We start from the raw sequence: 21,514 nt of genomic DNA, 5'->3' as shown, positions 1-21,514 counted from the left end.
AAGAAAATTAGGGGATGGCAACATCCATTATGGAGCTATTTATTGCGATTGTGAATTACTTAAAAAGGGAACACCTAGCTTTTTCATCTGTACTAAGTAAGAATTACATAAAGATGAATAGGGCATTGTAGATTGTCCTGCATTATAAATACTTCTACCAGTCACACTGAATGCAGGACTCACTACACATGACAACACACAGCGAACTAATGAAAGATAACAGCAGCTATCATATCAAGGAACATTAGAGTCAACTGCAGGGTTAAATAAAGAGTCGGAAGTCAGAAACCTGGGTCTTAGCAGAGGGAAGGTCAAGGTGCTGTGATAGCTTGAACTGTACAACTAAACGAGAACGGAAACCAATGTATGAAAGTGATTTTAGATTTTCCATTTAGAAACCAATTCTCGGTAGAGAACTGGGATATATAATATTACTCCTATCTAATAGCAGAAGACTTTAAGAAATGCATGTCCATCTCTGATACAAAGATTTTAAAGGGCTGGAGGTTGTCTACTTATTTCTAAATTGCAAGACTTTAGATTCTCTGAGATATAACTTGGACTGTTTTCTTGCTCTTTAAGTGTCTTGGTAAACTGGTGCTGCACTTGGGTAGTCTATTTTTAAAATCTCTCTACCACTCACAATACATGTATTCAAATTATAATGTACACCTATCAACAATTAGCAAACCATTACATATACTTCCCAGATTAAAAACCAACATGCACTGTAAAACGTGTAAGTTTTTCAAATAGTTTAATTATTTTTATGACCTACTAAAGCACAGATCATGAGACTGTCTATTGCTGAAAATTTAGTCCTGCAATCATGGAAATTAATGGCAATCTTAAGGGCCTGACTCTCGATTATGCTAAGGATTCTTCAGACTGATCCAGTAGTGTAAACACACCTTTTAGGAGGTGTAAAAGTAATTACAAACCCTTTTGTTATAGAGGTAATTTCCACCCACTTCAGGGCACCTGTATGTTGCCAGAGAGGTGTAAAGGAGCTTTAGTATAAATGAGAATAAGACTTCTGGCTCCCTTTTCCTCTTTGTAAATGCCTCTATCTCACTTGAACCTCTCCTGTAGAATCCTCTTTCTCTACAGTATGTTTTCCTTCATACAGGGAAACATACGACAAACACTTGCACTATTTGTTCACTCTGTCTAAAAATTGGTGACTGCAAAGGATTTGCAGTTTAGGCTGCAGAGCGGAGCTCACCTCCCTGTAAAGTGTACTCTGTCACTGCTCTGCTGAATGCTCCCAGCCCGGCTCCATTGTAAGATGCCACCTGGATTTCATACTGAGTCCAGATGATCAGGTCTTTCACCAAACAGTAGTTAATCTCTGCGCTGGTGATGTTCTTATAGTGATACTCCCCAGGGAGGCCTGCCAGGCGATACCTGCATACAGAAAAGGAAAATTCAATGCAGTCAGTTAAAAGGCATCAATTATAGCAAATGCACTGACTGGCAAAACCGCTTCCTCTCTGAAGATGCAATATTCAAACTTTTACTGCAGAATTATACAAAGGATAATAGAACGTCCTCAAAAACAACAGACTAACCCCTGATAAGATCATACCCTGCTTGACTGCTATAGTATTTATAATCTGATTTCACTGAAATTACATGCTCAGGGCTAAACAAAACTGGCATTTTATCCTGTTATGTCTGTAGAAAAATTATAGCTTTTTAAATGTGGCTTGTCTAGTAAAAGCTGTGATTTAGTATAAAAAATATCACGGACAGGATTTTTATCAGGGTGCTGATGTAAATCAGTTTGAGAAATGTTTTCTTCCTCAGCCTCAACCTGAAAAGCAAGAAGATCTCAGTAGCGTCCAGGCCTTCTGGTCAAAGGGACTGTCAGCTCAAGCCTGCATCAGGAATCCACTTTCACAGAATGATTATAACAAGGCCTGAAACAGGGGTTGCCTAGGGACTGAAGGTCTTGCTAAAGAGTGGGAATTAGAAGAATGGTAATACGGAGATGAAACAGTTTGCCAAATGAGGATCAGTAATATAGCTCTATCTATATAGTGATGAACCTCTGCCAAAGAGGTGGAGCAACTGAATACATTTCCCTGTAGGAGGAGTTATGGAAAATAGAATTGATTTGGATGCATATTTTAGAGCCTTTTTTTGGTGTGTCCTTTTGCATTCTGAGAATCCATTGTTTTCTATAATTATCATTTCCTCTCAAACAAGCCTTGGAAATTTGAGTGAGACTGTTTGCTTTTTTCCCTTTAGGAATAAGCTGTGTAGTAGATACGTACAATATGCTAATCAACATATCAGAAATAAGTAGACCAAACGGCATTATGACTTGCAAATGAAGCATTGCTATTCTGTGAAAAGGCAACTATGGGAAGGTTTGGATTTTTATTCATCATACTATTTTTATGCTGTTTTAAGTCAGCCCCTGCTTAGCAATAACTAAAGGCTTATCTACATGAGAAAGTTTCATTGGTTCATTTACGGTGTGATTTTTAAACCAATATAAATTTAATCAGCGCAATCCCTGTGTTTAGACAAGGCCTAATTCTCAGAGATTTTGTTGTTCCTACAGAGATGTCAGTGCAGCTCTTGATCACCCAATAGCAGTGATACAGACAATCCCAAAGAGTTGGGAGAGCAGTGTGGCTTCCTGACTTGGTCATGTTTTGTATTGAGACTACAGCAGCATAGCTCCATGAAATATTAACAGAAAATCACAAGGCAAATATAGCAAAGCAATGTCAGGATCTCCCCCTGGGATTATTAGGTGGCTCTCTCTGCCTCCATTCAATGCAAGACCTCCCCTTCCTTCACTTATGGGATGATAGGAAGGTTGTATGAATCTTGGCAATGTCAATTCTTTGCTCAGCACTCTGTTTTCTCTCACAGGTAGCAGTCAAAGTGTGGAGTGCTCCCATGGTCTAATCTACCGTGCTCTTAGCATGACACCCCTATAAAAACAACACTCTGCTGGTGAGAAAAAGAGCAGAGGAAAAAGGCCAGTTCAGAAATGTTATGTCCTAGTGATTTTTCTCACCATATATATACTTTGATGTATATTGCACAGGCTTTGTGCAGTGCACCTTCATTTTTAAGATCAGGCATTCTGTCAGTTTAAGTCCAATACATCCTCTATGGTGGGATTCTATGCTGCAAAGACAGAGCAATGGACCTGATGTTATCGTGGGTCTTTCACAGCCTTAATTTCAAAAGGCACCTTTAATACAGAGCTACTGTAGTCTAACTCAGCTGAAACTAGTACAGAAAATCCCTTCAACAGCAGATACCTTCCTGTAACCCTCACATTTTGAATCCCAAGAACAACCCTGGAATATTACAGGGGAAAGTTTTGTTACAATTTTAAATTCCTGTTGAATGGTTTGTTTCCCTACTCAGGAGCCTAGACAATAATTTAAATGTCTAAAGAATGTTTTCAACAAACTCGTACAGACTGATGACAATGGACTGGATAGCTCTCTACTATTAAGAAACGGGATGTTAAAGAGAGGACAGGGATCAATTATGCTAATTTTGCATGAGCTGCAGAAGGAAATGTTTAACCTACAAATTAGTCACCATGTTATATGAAAGAGTCAGACAGTAGAACAGGCTGGGAAGGGTAGGGAGGCTGCAGAATTGCTATCTCCAGAGGTATTTAAGGGCAGACTAACTACCAATCTATTAGGGCTGGTTTAGGAATAACAAAACCAATCCTGTGACAAAGCAAAGGAATGGACTAGCTGTCCCACTAGAATGCCTTTTGATCCCACTCATTCAATAGTATTTCAGCACCAGAGAAAATGGTAACAGATTCTCTGATCCACCAAGGTTGCTTACCAACCGGACACGTGAAGCCATCTTCCTCTGTAGGGAGAAATCTTCTAAAATAACCTCCCTCACCAACCCTCAAGTAAATGGGGAGGAAGGGACATAGTAGGGGCAGAAAGGGGCATGGCAGAGCTGAGTTCCACCAAACAGGACACTATGCTGCCATTAGGGACCTCAGTAGTGTAAGCAAAGAGCAGGACACCTCCTGTTCCACCACAACCAGAGCTCTGAATCAGGGAGCTGCAACCAGCTCCCCATTATATCTGTGCCCAGTAGAGAATACGGGCCTGCAGCTTTCCCCAGCAATCCATCTGAACTCAAAGCTTCAGCTTCAGTCTTTGGCATATTGCAATTTTGATTCACAGGCTTTCACCAAGAAATGTAGTAAACTGGCCAAGATTGATGGCGTGCAAACAGTGTTGCCTACAGTTACAGTTTGTTATTTATAGACGGACCCACAGATGTGTATGACACCATAGTTGCTGCAGACAAATCCCTGCCCAGAGGAGCAGATAGTCTATAAAATAGATATAACACACGAAAAGATGACAATAAAAAAGGAGTGGTGGAGAAAGCATACCATAGAGAGAGCTCACCAAATACGGTATGTGTTGTGTACACATCTTTTCACTTTAAAAAATATTTTTTTACAAATTGACATTTGAAAATCTGCCAGGTAAGAAGGCTGGGGTGCAGGAATATAGTCAAGAGTTATATAAACCACCTTGTTGTATCCTCCTGATTGGGCATACAGACCTCATTGCTTGGGTGACAGGGAAATGGTTAACATTCTTCAGCTGTGTCTGCACTAGGCTTGGCAGGAAATTTCCACCCTCAGCAATACCACCAAAGCAGCTCCATCAAATGGTAGCAAAGTGGTAACACTAGTGTAAAAAGGGCACTAGCACTTTTACCACCATATCCTTTAGCAGATTTAGAGGACTAGTAAAAATGCCACCAGACACCTGTATTCCGTCTAAACTGGGGCTCCAACCTTGCTTGGTACTATACCAGTGGTTGTACAATCTTAGATTTCCCAGAAAAGAACTGTGTAGACAAGGCCTTCCTGAGCAGAGGGAATGCCACGGCTGCCTGCTCTCACTGCAGGGACAATTAGGGAGCCACCTGGGAACCATATAATCACTGAGTCCAGTTGGACTGGTTACTGACTCCCAAAGAGACTAGAAAATGAATGTGGTCTGGGAAGTCTCTCAATCTGATCATACTCTGTTTTAGGAACCACACCCTCTCCATAGAGAAGTGGAAAGATTGTATTAAATAAGTGGTTTTCAGTTACCCATTTGAAGTCCCTTTACGTTGATTTAGTATAGCTGGGCTGCAGAAAGACTATTTACTTAATTTATTTTTAACTCCAAACCTTAATCTGGCCATGGCTCACCTGATCTGTCACATCCTCTCTACTTTATTGGCAGTATCCTTGTTCCTCCAGAACCCAGAATGCCACTGTTCCACTTGTGTGACATGTCTGACTTAAATTATGAGCTCCTTGTGGTAGGGAGTCTTATTTGTCTGCAAAGCACTATGCACACATGGCACTGTGCAAATAATATCAAATGATAAATTAGAACAGAATTAGATATTGTCTTTTAAAACATTCTCTCTTTTTTATTTGTATCACACCGCTAGGATGTCCATCTCTAACACACTAAGACATTTAGCGCCAGACTTTATATTAAGATCCCTCTAAGCCAGAGCATAAGTCACTTACCTTAGGATGTACCCATGGAGAACCCCATTATGTTCACTTTCAGGAGGAGGCTGCCACTGAACCATGATAGACTGATTGGTACGTCCACTCGCTACTATGTTTTTAGGAGGAGCGCTGGGAGGTTCTTCAGGTAACATCAATCTAAGCACAAAAGAATGTGATGGGATGTGGGCGTTGCGAGAAAAAGAAAGCTCTAGCATTTTATTTTGTGTCCACTAAATGTGAACCAGCTTTATTTACTTAAGTCCAAAGACTAGAAAGAAGCTTAATGCTGATCAAACTACTGATGACTTTGCATGAAATAGTTACAACAAATCAACATAATAGAAAATCAGTTAAGCAAGCAACAAGGAGGACAGCTGAGGTAACCTTATTCTGTCTGAATCCCCCATGCTGTTCCAACTGTATGAAAACATTACAAGCCTGAATGAGTTAGAGCTCAGATCAGAATCTGTGACTCCTTTGACTCTTTCAATATTTTTCATATCAAACATTTACATTTTGAAAAAGCCATTTAAACCTCAGCTGTTCTACAATTCATGCTCATAGCAAGCTTTGGTTTATAAAGGTAGGGGGATGCATCTGAAACTAAATTTGATGAAGCCATCTTTCTATGGCACAACTGAAGTAATTATAGAAGTGACATGCAGTGACTGGGTGAGTGCTCTGCCCAGTCCAGAGTTAACCACTGAGTCTTAAACAGGAAAAAATATTTTGGCCCTACATGCATTCACTTCATCTCCTTCTATGATCCTGTTTGATTGTTACTCTGCAAAGATGGATGCACCTCTGTCCCCAATGCATGCAGAATGTGCTGCTGGTGCTAACTGCCAGTATGGCTAAATACTGCACAAAGTTCTTAGGCACTTCATGTAACCAGGGCTGTCCGCTGACTGCCCACATCCCCACGCTGTGGTACAAAAGGTAACTTCATTTTAACAATTCTGAACAACTGACAGATTAGGGGTTACTTCACATGCTGTGCATTTTACATAGGGATCTACTTTTACTTTACCTGCTGGTCTCAGTGCTATACTGGCCCTTGCCCACCTGGTTAACAGCGCACATCCTAAATTGGTAGGTACGGGCTGGAGTTAATCCACTCACAGTGATACTGGTCATCTTAGGGTTAACATTTGATAGATGCACTTTCCAGGGAGAGTCTGGTGGAGGAACACACACACGTTAATAATATTGAGGTGCTTGTTAGAAGCCCTTAAGAAAGTGAATATCTATGACTGCAATATGCTTCCTTTAACTTCTTTCCTCAGAGGAACAAAAGAAACCTTCCTATCTACCCCCATGGTTAGGTAGACTGCACATCTGTCTACTGGAAAGGGATGCTACACTTGTCACTGTAATAACTAAAAACTGTATTCATTAACATTTTAATAAAAGGAAATGAGCATAATAAAGACAGATGGGCTGTGTATTTCGCGACCCATCTGTTTAGCAGTCCATTACACACCACACCTATGAGTATCTCTGACTGAAGGGCTGTAATGAAATTCGCAGCTAGTCTGCAACATTTTTCTACCCAGCTTTCTAGCAGGTGTGGAAGAGTGACTCTGTCAGCCAAATTAGCTCTTTGCTGCAAGATCTGGGAAGGCTTCTACATGCCTGGATGTTTTCTACAGATGTATTGTCTTATATTCAGTCTAATAATTTCTTAGGTTGGCTCCTTGGAATAAACTGCTCCGGCAGTAGTGTAAAACCTCCACTGTCAGTTCATATACTTCACACACTGAGCTTTTCTGCTGTCTGAATTACATTCCCAAGTTTCAGAGGTGAAAAATGAGATATGTTGGAAATTAAATATTCTGTCATCTTTTCACCTTAGCATGTCATATTTCTTGTACACAGTAGGTTGCAGGGCTGCTACTAGCAGGTCACACTTCTGTACCAGATATGAAGTGGCCATAGAGCTCCTTCCTTATAGTGAACAGATGTGGCTGAGATTAGCTTAAATAAAGTATGGTATACACTGTGCCACCTAGTGATAGATTAGTACAATACAGATTAGCATTCCATTATATCTCCCCCTTAAATTCTACATTCCTACCATTTACAAAATTTACACGATCATGCTTTGAAGTTCAGAAGAGATTAATCTGTTAAGTGTCACTGAATCATACTGGTTTTCTAATTACATGATCTGAATGCATAGCAATTTAGTCATCTGGCTGTCCATTTGCTGCAACAATTGGCTATGTTCAGTTTGGAATCTTTGACTCATCATCGTCTTGTTCTATGTCTGACATCTGTAGAATTTTCTGATTGTTCAGTTCTGAACAAACTGTAGATGTTGGCAGTTTCTGTTGAACTCTTCACTGTTGGCTTCCATCACATATCTTCTGAACACCGAATTCTTTTTCTTTATGACAGCTGAAGTTTTTCTTTCCAATTTGACATGAACTCAGTCACCAGATTCTAGACGTGGCAGTTCTGAGTTCTGCCTGTTGTAAAAGTGTTCATAATCTTTTTTTCTTTTCTCCTTTTTATCCAATTTGGCAACTCTCTTCATGTCTGGCCACTTTGGAAAAGACTCTCTCAGGTTGGAACAGCAGTGCTGAGTGGTCTTCCCAGCAGAAGTTGTGTAGAACTAGACCCAGTAGCTGCTCTTGCTGTTATCTGTAACTTGGAGCAAGAAATGGCTCTTCCAGCAGTAGGATTTTCTTGACTGTTTTTACCACTCTCTCAGCCTCTCCATTCACTTGTGAGTAATGTGGACTGTTAGTAATATGATCAATCATATTTCGTTTGGAATGACTTATTCTGCTGCACTGAATTGTAGTCCATTGTGTCACTAGTTGTTCTGGAATACCAAAGTGAGCAAAAGTGCACTTGAGCTTAACAACACTGCATCATGCTTTGTCTTTCAAGTTAATTATTTCTATGCATTTGGAAAACAGACCAGTATGATCAGGTAATGATGTCTTCTGAATTAGCATAAATCTGGAGTTAGTCTCTTCCAAAGTCTGTCTGGTAGAGGTGTTTGTACACTACATCGTTCAGCATTGTCTCTCAAGTTTATTTGTACTGGATCTCCTTCCAAAAGTCCAATATCTTCAAACTCCTCTGTCGAGTTCTTCTACCTTTTTCACTAGGCCCATCATGGCTATCATGCCTAAGAAGGTTGTTGGTCTTTGATAGGGTTACCATATGTCTAGGTTTTCCTGGACACAGCCTCTTCTTGAGCCTCTCTCTGTTCAGGTGACTTTTCAAATATCAGGAAATGTCTGGGGTTCTTGCAGAGCAGACAAGCGGCTGCTCAGAAAGAGCCCTGATTGGTCCACTTCCTAACTGGTCCCTCCCCTCCACCTGCAGCTGATTGGTCGATTCCCCCAAAAGCCACAGCTGAATCCCACCCACCCAGGTCCCAACTCCCAGCCCTGGGGAGGAGGTCCCACAGGGAGGTGCTGACTGACAACTGTCACTGCTTGCACCAGCTGCCCTCACACCATGATAGGAAGCAACACCTGTGAGAACCCCCACCACAGGTTCTCCCTCTAGCACCTCCAACTGTACCCCCTATGCCATCCCTCCCTTCCGGCAGTGTCCTCTTTTTGGGAATCTGAAATATGGTAACTCTAGTCTTTGATCACATGCACTCTGAATGTAAAGCTATTGTTTCTGTGGTGAACTGACCCATGCAGTTCAAAATACCTCCAGGACAAGTCAGAACTGTTAGGTAACTTCAGCTCCGGGGGTGAGGGTGGGGTTGAAGGTTATTGTAAGTCCCTTCAGAGATAACTCTGACATCTGCTCCTGAGTCAATTTTAAAATCTTTCCATGCATATTAAGTTTCACTCTCTAGACAGGCTCTTTGTCATCACTAAAGCTACAATTTTTTCAGAGGTGGCGGAATTCACAAAATCTGACAGGGTCAACCTCCCCCCAACCCCCCGAACTCCGAGCCCACCACAGCTGGTAGGGGACCCTGGAGCTTCGAGCAGGCCCCCGCAGCTGTCTAGCCACTGCAGGGCCATGTGGGGACCCCAAAGCTGAACTCCCCATTTTGTCATGGATATTTTTAGTAAAAGTCATGGAGAGGTCACTGGCTTCCATGAATTTTTCTTTATTGCCTGTGACCTGTCCATGACTTTTACTAAAAATATCCATGACAAAAATCTTAGCATTAGTCATCACACATGATAGATCCACAGAAATAACGACTATTCATCATCCGTAATATGAAGCTCCTGGATTTAGTGTGGCAAACAGCTGCAAAATATCCATATTTTGCACATTTATTACACCTTGCACCTTTAGCTGGACATGCCTCATCTCATGGGATATGACTTTCCACATTTTGGATAAAAGGCTTTGGTGTTTGACTAGAATATGTCCCTCATAACCTGGAAGTTCTTTTCCCTTGCCTCAGGGTTCTTATGGTAATGACTTGTAGCAGTCCTACTGCATCTGTTAACAGCATCCAAGATAGTTTATTATTTTTCAAGTTTGATAAGTTGCTCTTGGTTTTGCTGTCTCAGCAGCTCAGACAGCTTTGCTATTTGAATAGATGTGTGTAGAGTTAAGTCTATTTTAAATAGCACCTGCTGTGACAAATTTTTATCTTTTAACCCACTAATAAGCCTGTCTCTGATATTTTCATGTTTTGCAGTTCCAAAATCAGTTTTCAGCCAATGCATGCAGAACCTAAAAATATTCAACATTTTCCCCAGGTCCTTGAAATCTCTTGATGAAAACATGCTCCTTCATACACCACTTGTTTCTGAGACAAAGTATGCATCAAACATAGCCAGAATGCTTCATAATCATCTTTGTGACGGTCTTCAGTAAAGGCAAAGGATTTAAAGAGATGCTCTTCCTGCTTCCCAATAGCATAAATTCTTCATTTTCCTTATAGAGTTTTGTAGCAACTGATAATCATGCAAAATACTGCTTCCTGTCTGTCCATTGTGAACGTTTGTCAAAGCTGAAACTCTGAGGCATTGAAGAGTGGCATGTTGATGAGATCCTTTGTTGCTTTTTTTTCCCCCAGCCTGCAACCTCTGTTGCTTTTGTTCCTTCTGTTTCTGTTTTCCTCTGGCACTAGTTTACTTCTGACACCACATCATGTATTTCTTGTACATGGTAGGTTGCAGGGCTGCTACTAGCAGGTCATGCTTCTGTATTAGATATAAAGTGGCCACAGAGCTTTCTTCTCAGAGAGGGACATACCAGCTGTTCACTAAAAGTTCCTTTAATGCTCTGCCAGGTATGGCTGAGGGTAGCTTAAATAATGTGTGTTACAGTGCCACCTAGTGGCTGAACATATATACAGTTTAGCATTCTATTACATAGCATGGTGTCATATATTCTCCCCCAAGTCTCGACTGGGGCAGTCAAGAAGAGGTGACATTTGGTTCTTGTCAGCGGATTTAAAGACTTGTTCAGTTTTTAATAATACCAGCTGTTTTCACGTTCCACGCTTAAAATTACAAACATTTCTGAAAACAACTGAGGAACTAGCCAGAAATTTTGGCAACATATCTGTGCATATGGTTCAGAATTGCACTGCAGTCCCTAACAGATCACCTAGATGAAGCCATACACTGCCTGCAAATGAAGATGAGATGTCCCAAATGTGTTAAATGTCACCAACATACAAATCACTAATTCAGTGCTTTGCTGGCTGGTTCTTTAACAAGTTAAAACAGGCTTGATGCCAGTTGGGCTACAAAGGCTGCATCTTTTAATTATTCAAAATATATTTATTATAGTAATAGCTTTCTGAGAGCAAAGTCGTCTTAATGTGATTCCTGACACAGCAAGTAGTAGGAATCCTGGATAGATACTTGCAGAAGAGTAGATTTCTCACACCAGGTGGTGTTTGTTTGGCAAAGGCTTGCTAACAGTGATCTTGACTACAAGAGCTTGATAGAAATCTACATTATGAGAATATGCTTACTCATATTTACTATGCAAACCATAGGCTAAGTTCTCTCTTTGCACCCTTTACTTTGCTTTTCATAGAACTTCTCCTATGACCGTGGCCAAACAACTGTTCATCTCACTACACCCAAGTGCACAATGAAAATTAATGGGAAGCAGGAGTTAAGGTATGGCTGACTTTAGTAAGCTCCCTGAAGCCACTTAATCAAGAAAATGGAAAAGCACACACAAACAAGAATGCTGAATGCCCTTAAATGAGCTAATCCGCACTGGTCCATTTCCTGGAACAATTCAGTTTCATTTGTTTACTGCTAGTGTAAACACCACTTGAGAGTGCTTAACCCAAACAGTTCGATCTAGTGAACAGTTTGATTCAACAACGGGGCCTATTAATCTCCTCAGCACCTTGGGGCTCTGCTCTGTTTATATACTGCATCTGTAGAATACTTTATTTATTCTTTTTCCTCTCCTGGTGGAAGATAAAAGATCTGGCAGGAAGGGAGATTAAACTGAAAACTAATATAAACGAACCCTATTCATCTCCTGGGCACTCTGATTTGTACAGGAAAAGTGGTTTGGGGAGGATTTGCTTGCTCATGGAGCAGCGGATACAGCAGGTTTGCAGAGTATCTTTAAAATTTAAATAGCAAGTCTTCTCTTGACAATCAATAAACTAAACCCTTTGAAAGGCTGCTCTTTCAGCTTAAATGCACAACCAAAACAGAATTACAAAGAAACTTGTTTCACCATGTAGAAGGACAATTTTGACATAGAAAACCTTCAATAAAAATTTCAACACCCACTTTCCCTTCTTTCAGGGATTACTGTCAGTCTCCTGACCCAGAAAGCCTGGAGAAGTTCTACAATGACAAAAGACTTGCCAGGTCAATCTATTAAATAAACCTCCATTATATTGAGCAGACAGTGCTAATCTTTCATTTAACTTAAGCTGTCCAGAACATACTCTGGGTTCCGCTCACTCGGTCTTCCAATTTAATTGCTGTTGGCTGAAAAAGTTTCTCATTTAGTTGTCAATCTGCTCAAACATGCTGGCTATTTTGAATTAGTGCTGTCTTATCTTTTTTCAAATTAAGAGCCATGAAAATAAGAAAGTGACTCTATACTTGACAGGTCAAGAAATCAAATGGTAAAGAACTTCTGTTTTGATTGTCAAAGAATTTCTGTTTTGGAGGCTCTTATTTGACACCAGTGACATTCCTTCCTAAGACAAGTGACTCACCAAGAGGAATTTCTTCTACACATTTGAAGTCTGCCTGCCGTTCTTAGGGGATATCAACTGAGTTGAAAGACTTCCTAACTCAAAATGGATGTCCTATTCCTTCCTGTTTATTGATATAGAACCATTGTTTTCTTAGCAGAAAGCTGATTTCCATAGCTCTGGAATATATTTCCGATGCCTCCCTGTAGCAGGGTGGACCCTTCTCCGGGGTTTTAAGGGGTTAAAAGTGGCCTGACAGAGCTGGGCTGATTGGGAAAGTGGCTGCAGCTGGAGGCCACGCCCCAAACTGAAGCCCTGTGGCTTATAAGAAGCAGGGAAGCCAGAGCCCAGACAGTCTCTCTCTCTGGAGGCAGAGAGAGATGGGCCTGGCTGCTTAGGGCCTGAGGCTAGATACCTGAGTGAAGCAGGGCTGGGAGACAGGCTGAGGAGCTAGGGAAGTTCCAGCCGGGAAAGCCCCAGGCTGCAGCCTAGCAAAGGGCCAAAGGTACTGGGAGTTGCAGAGGGCAGCCCAGGGGTAGGACAAAGCAGCAGGTCCAAACCCCTTGTGCCTGTGATGAGTGGGCTGATACTGCAGTCTGCCCCAGGGTTTGGGGCTAGACCATGACTGTCAGTGGCCACTACTGAGGCAAAGTGGGGGTAGTAGGGTGGGGGTTCCCCTGGGAGGGGGAGACCCAATTATAGTTAAAGGGGCACCGGGTCCAGGGAGGGACACGGGGGCCTGCGAACAGGGGGATCACCAGCCTGCCGAGGGCGCTCCAGGGCTGGCCTGAGTGAAATTCCGAGACCAACCAGCAGGAGGCGCGGCAGGGGTGAGTCAACCCGTTTACACTCCCCTTTCCAAGATGCTATCGTATAGCCTGCACTACTGGAAAGTGCTGAAGTTTCTCTTGTCTCCCCAGATACATCTGTGTTCATAACAATTTGAGAATGTGAAATATTCAAGTTCAAGGCTTCCAACAGTCTGCAGGAATCCAATAGGGTCCATTATTCCAATGTAATTTTAGGGATTTCACTTGGTCTGAGATCACTATCCTCTAAGGCAGGAGTGGGAAAACTTTTTGGCCCGAGGGCCACATCTGGGAGTAGAAATTGTATGGTGGGCCATGAATGCTCAAAAAATTGGGGTTGGGGTGTAGGAGCGGATGAGAGCTCTAGTTGGGGGTGGGGCCAGAAATGAGGAGTTCAGGGTGCAGGAGGGGGCTCTGGGCTGGGGGGGAGTGGGGTGCGGGGAGGGGGTTGAGGGCTCCGGGGTGGGGCTGAGGATGAGGAGTTTAGGGTCTAGGAGGGTGCTCCAGGCTGGGATCAGGGCTGGAGCAGGCAGTTGGGACGCGGGGAGAGGCTTGGGCAGCACTTACTTCAAGCAGCTCCCAGAAGCAGCGACATGTTCCTTTTCCGGCTCCTACGTGGAGGCCTGGCCAGGCTGCTCTGCACACTGCCCCGTCTGCAGGCACTGCCTCTGCAGCTCCCACTTGAGTGCCGGAGGGGGCCATTGGAGCGCATAGGAACCAGAGAGGGGACGCTGCTTCCAGGAGCTGTGTGGAGCAGATCCCGACCCTGCACCCCAGCTGGAGCACCGGAGCAGGGCCATGCCACGGCTTCCAGGAGTTGCATGGCGTGGCCCCAGACCCCACTCCCCAGTGGGAGCTTGAGGGCCAGCTTAAAACAGCTGGCAGGCCAGATCTGGCCCACAAGCTGTAGTTTCCCCACCCCTGCTCTAAGGCCTTACGGACTACCATCCTCTAAGCCTTATGTAGAAATGAGTCTTGGTCGTAACAAATAGCCTTCAAGCAGGAGCGGCGCCAGAGTTTCTGGTGCCCTAGGCAGAATTCAGGGGGCGGCATTTTGTGCGCTCCCATGGGGAGCTTCCGGTTCCACTCCCATCGCGCCGCCAAAGAAGGCGCCTCCGCCGAAATGCCGCAGGCAACAGCGGCAGTCATTGAGCTGCTCAATTGCCTGCCACTGTTTTCTGCGGCACGTCGGCAGAAGGTCCTTCTTCGGCGGTGTGACAGGAGTGGAACCGGAAGCTCCCGTGCGCCCCGTGGGGAGCGCACAAAATGCCCCCCCCCCGAATCCTGGCGCCCTAGGCAACCGCCTAAGGTCGCCTAATGGAAACGCCGACCCTGCCTTCAAGACATATATATTTAAGCCCTGATCCTGCAAAGGCTTACGCAACTACTTATTTTTAATCATTTGAGTAATTCTACTGAGTTAGTAGAACTATACACAGACTTAATGTTAAGCGTGTGCATATTTTTTTAGGAGCAGAGATTTAATATGGTCCTTACCTCATTATGAAGTAGCTCTGGGTTATCCTATTATATCTCAAGGCCCAAATATTCAAGAATACAGTAAAAGAGATACAGGCTTTCACCTAAGTTGCGTCCAACAAAGCTCCACAGACTCTTGCTCAGATAGCTACCAAGTAGAAGTAACTTTTGATTAACTCCAGAAACATTGACACCCTGACAATAACGTGAATGGATCTCTTCAGAGATATATACAACACAGAATTCCTAGGTACACCATAGCAGTGGCTAACCGTGTTATGAAGGCATACAGAATGATACCAGTACAAATCCACAGTAAGCCACACAATCACTTGTTTGGAATGTTTATTGTGAATGTGGGTTCTTACCCTTGTATGCATGTAGTTTGAATGCTTAAGGACCATTTCCCAGAAAATCTATTTTTATGAATCAAACTATACATTTTCCCCAAATGCAACATGTTTGAGGCCCTATGACTCAAATCACCCATGGTGGTGGTCTATTGTGACTAATTAGTTTGAAAACTGCTGTATCCTGCACGGTACACACACTTTGTTTTAAAGATTCGGTGAACAAGGTGAATGAAATCAGATGCTTTTCCTGCAACCCATCTACACAAGCTGCTGCTATTTCCCCCCTTAATTAAAATCAGTTGTTTACATCTTTTTACTGCACTGATACCAATGGAAAAGAGCTTTAATCCATGCCAGGTGGAGCAATACGCCATTCTTCAGTGGAGCTAGTAATTAGTCCCCTGAAAGTTTCACTCGTTATTTTGAGCCTTCTCCAGCTAGTTTTCTATAACAGATACCTTTAGTATGTATTTGCTCACAGTATGTACTTGAAAATGTGCAATGGATGTTAAAGCTATTAGAAATGTATTCAAATCACAACAGTCAAAAGAAAAATCAACAAAATCCAGGACCCAATTTGGCAACTATAACACTGCAAAATGAAACCCATGTATTAAAATTGCACAGAATCAAGAAAGAAGACTTCTGTGCATTACCGGGAACTGAAAAGTAATAACCCCACCAATCTTCATCTATATAACAACAAATGGGAAATAGGATACCTAACATATTGTACTGCTGCTGATAGTAAAAGAGCTACAGATACAAGCAAATGAGGTCATGGAGAGCGTATGCAAAAAATCCCCAATATTTTCTGTATACGAAAAGGCACCTGTGGCCCAAAAAGAACAGGCAGGAAAAAAAAAGTAAAGAAAATATTCTGTGAAAAACGAAGAGAGAATTTGTTTACAAACACTTATGAGACAAAGCTATGGCAACAGTATAGTATCACAACTCAGCATTGATCAGGAACACTGCTGAAAAAAAGACAGAAGAGACACGGTGCCAAGGTTACCTCCAGTAGGAAATCGGTAGGTGCCAACTAAGGCTAAACCATATACACGTCAGATGAAAATAACTCAATCAATACATTCCGAGATTTACAAAAAGAAATGAAATGGAGACAGTGAAGCTGTGCACTAATTAAAATCAGTGATACAAACCAAACTCACTGCTGACATTGCTTATGGTCCTTTTGGAATCGATAGCACATGAGTATTAATACATAAAAGGGGAGGACTGAAATAAGGGCACAGACTTTCAGGAACTCAGAGTCCCCTTTGCCCTGTGTAAACAAGTGATTATGAAGTGAGAATAATAAAAGCAATGTAGATAAAACAAACAGTGAAAACTCAAAGTACGGTATAGAATGGTCCTGGAAGAGAGAATTCTCAGTGAAGAGAAGGTACTCAGTTCATAGAACGCACGGGGTTTGAGGATTTTTTTGCAGTTATCCATCTTACTCAAGCACATATCTATGATTTGTGATGAGATTCACTCAGTGGTAGATTAAAATGCCTTCAGATAAAAATTATTGGAGCTATCTCACTGTGTGTAAGAGTTCAGAGGATCCTGTGGAGTGCTGAGATATTAGTCACATGACTTCTGCAGAACTCTCTCAGACCTTTGCTGAATGTCTTACATATTTTATAAGCTGAATTATTGTGTTTTCTAGCTGATGGTGCCTTTCAGACCACCAGAGTGGAATACTGAAAGGCTACACCTGAAGGCCACTACGAAACTTCAGCTGGTGAAGGAGGCTGACCACCTAATTAGCAGGCATCACATTGCACCCACACATTGTTCCAGAGTGTTCTAAGAGGCTCCATTCTAAATAGACTGGGAATCAGCCATTAAGAATCTTCTCAAGAGTTGCTTCCATGACAATAGCTATGAGTAGCACTTCAAAGCTGTGCTAGGATTGGATAATTGCACTCTGCCTGGTTGATGTCAAAATCATCAATTCTGAAACCTTAAGTCTGAAGAGCCATACACCCCAGCCTAGAAAGTGAGTCTTAAGAGTGATCCCAACCCCAGGTTCTCCATGTAGCAAAACAAGTTGCTATTCACTAGATGATCTGAAATCATCACAATTTACCTTTAGATTTGCAGTAGCTAACTTTCGGATGGTAGAAAAGCAGCACTTTTTGCTTTGCCATGGGAAATCCATTTTTTGGGGCCTGCCGTTCCAATTCTCAGGGTAGTAGAGACAAGAAAGTCTCGCTAAGGTAACTGATCCCCAAAATGGGAAAGAGGAGCAAAATAACTGCCCTTTGTGCACCTCACCCCTGAGCCAAATTCTGAAGAGGAATTAGCTATGTCCCTGGATAACACTGCAAACAAAGTGCCATGAAGTGGCAGCCTGGCAGGAAAAGGGAATTGTGAAGAGTGACAGTTCAGAATGGTCACCTTTGCAACCTATGAAGCTAGGTATCCTTTTAGGCACTAGTCTCAATTGCCAACTTAGAGGAAGGGTGTTAAAATAGCAGAAGAGGGAAAGCAGGAGTTAACATATGAAAATGTATGTGCATTAAGGATGGGTGTCTTGAAGGCAGAGTGCATCGTTACCTCCATTTCCAGCATCTTTGGTAAGCCATTAAAATAATTATTAACATTGCCATGGTGTCTAGAGGCTCCATCTGAGATTGGGGCCCCACTGTGTTAGGAGCCATATGAACACCAAGCAAGAGAGAATCTCTTTTCCAATACACAGACAAAACAGACAGAGGGTGAGAGAAAAAGTATTGCTATCCCCATTTTACAGATGGGGAACTGAGGCGTAGAAAGGTTAAGTGACTTGCTTGAGATCATACAGCAATTCACTAGCAGATCTGGGGACGGAGTCCGGGTTTGCTGATTACTTTAATCACCTGTTTTTCTTCATAACCTTTCGGAGGTGATGTTAATCTAGATCAGGGGTTGGCAACCTTTCAGAAGTGCTGTGCCGAGTCTTCATTTATTCACTCTAATTTAAGATTTTGCGTGACTCTAATTTAAGGTTTAGAAGGTCTCTTTCTATAAGTCTATAATACATAACTAAACTATCGTATGTAAAGTAAATAAGGTTTTTAAAATGTTTAAGAAGCTTCATTTAAAATTAAATTAAAATGCAGAGCCCCCTGGACCAGTGGCCAGGACTGAGGCAGTAAGATTGCCACTGAAAATCAGCTCGCGTGCCGCCTTCGGCATGCATGCCATAGGTTGCCTACCCCTGATCTAGATTAAAACTCAGGAGTTCTTGTTCCCAGTCCTGTGCAGAAACCATACTTCTCTCTGAATATGCAAATAGCAGTAATATTTTATTACTAGCTCCGGTAAAAGCTAAGCCCGAAACGAAGGTTGAATAGTTAAGAAACACAAGAGGTTGCAATGTATTGACTCCACTTACTGTTCTCAGACAACTCTACTATATAGTAGAGAACAGGGCTGTTTCCATCAAAGGGACGCACCCAGGAAAGCATCACGCTGTGGCTGTATGAAGAATTCAGGATGGCCAGAAGATTCTGAGGGGAGTGAGGCAGCTCTCTATTTAAAAAGAAAAGAAAAGAAAAAATGAAGGGATAAATCCCACAGAAAAATCAATCTTCACTTCATTTGGTCTAATGCTTGTAGAAGGTTAGACATTCATATAACATCAGACTTGTACATAAGAACACCCATACTGGGTCAGACCAAACGTCCATCTAGCCCAGTATTCTGTCTTCCAACTGTGGCCAATGCCAGGTGCCCCAGAGGGAATGAACAGAACTTGTAATCATCAAGTGATCCATCCCCAGCTTCTGGCAAACAGAGGTTAGGGACACCATCCCTGCTCATCCTATCTTGAGTAGTTTTGTATCATTTGCAAATTTTGCCACCTCACTGTTTACCCCTTTTTCCAGATCATTTATGAATATATTGAATAGGACTAGTCCCAGTACAGACCCCTGGGGGACACCACTATTTACCTCTCTCCATTCTGAAAACTGACCATTTATTCCTACCCTTTGTTTCCTATCTTTTAACCAGCTATTGATCCATGAGAGAACCTTCCCTCTTATCCCATGACAGCTTACTTTGTTTAAGAGCCTTTGGCGAGAGACCTTTGTCAAGGACTTTCTGAAAATCTAAATACACTATATCCTTGGATCCCCCTAGTCCACATGTTTGTTGACCCCCCTCAAAGAATTCTAGTAGATTGGTGAGGCAAGCTTTCCCTTTATAAAAACCATGTTTACTCTTCCCCAACAAATTATGTTCATCTATCTGTCTGACAATTTCGTTCTTTACTATAATTTGAACCAGTTTGCCAGGTACTGAAGTCAGGCTTACTGGCCTGTAATTGCTGGGATCACCTTTGGAGCCCTTTTTAAAAATTGGCGTCACATTAGCTATCCTCCAGTCATTTGGCACAGAAGCTGATTTAAATGATAGGTTACAGACTACAGTTAATAGTTCTGCAATTTCACATTTGACTTCCTTCAGAACTCTTGGGTGAATACCATCTGGTCCTGGTGATTTATTACTGCTTAATTTATCAATTTGTTCCAAAGCCTCCTCTAATGACACCTTAATCTGGGACAGTTCCTCAGATTTGTCACCTAAAAAGAATGGCTCAGGTTTGGGAATCTCCATCACATCCTCAGCCGTGAAGACCGATGCAAAGAATTCATTTAGTTTCTCCACAATGGCCTTATTGTCCTTGAATGCTCCTTTAGCATCTCAATCAGTGCGGATTTAGGCCAATTCCCCTAAATCGGGCCCCGCACCTAAGAGGGCCCCGCACTCTAAAGAAGAGCGCCTAACTTTTTAATTTTTACTCACCCGGCGGCAGTCTGGGTCTTTGGCGGCACTTCGGCGGTGAGTCCTTTACTCGCTCCGGGTCTTCGGTGGCTTTTTGGCGTCGGGTCCTTCAGTGCCGCGGAAGACCAGGAGCGAGTGAAGGACCCACCGCCAAAGTGCCGCCGAAGACCTGGACCGCTGCCGGGTATTCGAATCGGGCCCCGCACTTGCTAAAGCCAGTCCTGATCTCGATCATCCAGTGGCCCCACTGGTTGTTTAGCAGGCTTCCTGCTTCTGATGTACTCAAAAATTAATAGCCAATAAATAAAACTGGAGTCTTTGGCTAGCTGTTCCTCAAATTCTTTTTTGGCCTTCCTAATTATATTTTTACACTTCATTTGCCAGAGTTTATGCTCCTTTTTATTTTCCTCACTAGGATTTAACTTCCACTTTTAAAAGGATGCCTTTTTGCCTCTCACTGCTCCTTTTACTTTGTTGTTTAGCCATGGTGGCACTTCTTTGGTTCTCTAGTACAAGCATCTTATTATTTAGACTTCTAGCGCTGATATATAAGCACTTTAAAAACTTGTCTCTTTTTAGCTGTCTGCCATTACATGATGTAATTGAATGGGATTTTTTTCAGTTAACTGTTTCTCATCAGATCCTACCTGTATTTTATCATCTTCCATCCTCTCCTCCTTACTAGGACATAGTGAATCTCCACTAATAGATCCTCCCGTAAGGGATGTCTGTGTCCGAACCCTGTGCTCCTCCGCACCTGTCGGCTTTCCCCCAGCCCTTAGTTTAAAAACTGCCCTATGACCTTTTTAATTTTAAGTGCCAGCAATCTGATTCCATTTTGGTTTAGGTGGAGCCCATCCATCCTATATAGGCTCTCCCTTTCCCCAGTTCCTAATGAATCTAAACCCACGCACTGAGACCGTGCAGTTCGATAGTTGTATACGTACCAGTAGCCACTGGAAAACAAATAAATAAAATAGATCTCTAAATTATTCACAGTTTTGTCCTGTTTCTAAAATGTAATTTATGCTGAGATTCCTATGGCTGACAGTGCAACAGCGAATGGAACTGTGACTTACTGTGGAAAAAGCCAAATTCAAACTTTTTTTTTTTTTAAATCGAGACAACTTGGTTAATACATTTTTTTCCTTTTTCTTGTTTTAAAAATCCCGAGGCTATCCTAGCAACGCACAGAAGTAAAACATATAAAAAGTAAAACACATGGGAGACATTATTTAACATGGAATTTTTCATACTCATTGACACTATCCAAACAGAGTTAGTAATCAGAATTAGCATATGTATTTTTAGGCTACAAAACAGCTTGATTAGCAGTGGATGAAAGCTTTTAACTGTCATTGGTAGAATCTTTCCCTCATATAAAAGGAATTTTTGGAAGCATCCAAGCAGAAAATGT

At 42.2% G+C, this 21,514-nt stretch overlaps 1 protein-coding gene and 1 long non-coding RNA gene across 27 annotated transcripts in view; one reads left to right on the top strand and one right to left on the bottom strand.

The window, feature by feature from the left end:
• SDK1 (sidekick cell adhesion molecule 1) overlaps positions 1 to 21,514 on the bottom strand; it is a 664,468-nt gene that overhangs the window by 146,714 nt on the left and 496,240 nt on the right. For 24 of the 26 annotated variants that reach the window (XM_044979056.1, XM_044979053.1, XM_044979052.1 and 21 more), the window contains 4 exons: positions 18,704 to 18,840; positions 6,573 to 6,720; positions 5,558 to 5,698; positions 1,226 to 1,407 (listed from right to left, as the gene is read on the bottom strand). In XM_044979056.1, the coding sequence (XP_044834991.1) occupies positions 1,226 to 1,407; positions 5,558 to 5,698; positions 6,573 to 6,720; positions 18,704 to 18,840 (608 nt within the window). Of the gene's footprint in view, positions 1 to 1,225; positions 1,408 to 5,557; positions 5,699 to 6,572; positions 6,721 to 7,619; positions 8,006 to 18,703; positions 18,841 to 21,514 lie in introns of those variants that run through there. The other 2 variants (XM_044979078.1, XM_044979076.1) reach the window with 2 other exon arrangements.
• On the top strand, positions 7,863 to 12,357 carry LOC123343744. Its single transcript, XR_006572338.1, has 3 exons — positions 7,863 to 8,273; positions 11,537 to 11,622; positions 12,274 to 12,357. It is a non-coding gene; the product is annotated as an uncharacterized LOC123343744 (long non-coding RNA).

This window comes from Mauremys mutica, chromosome 11 (genome assembly GCF_020497125.1).
Source record: "Mauremys mutica isolate MM-2020 ecotype Southern chromosome 11, ASM2049712v1, whole genome shotgun sequence".
Taxonomy (NCBI): Eukaryota; Metazoa; Chordata; order Testudines; family Geoemydidae; genus Mauremys; species Mauremys mutica.
Note: the sequence above shows the minus strand (reverse complement) of the source record. Positions and strands in the feature narration are given on the sequence as shown.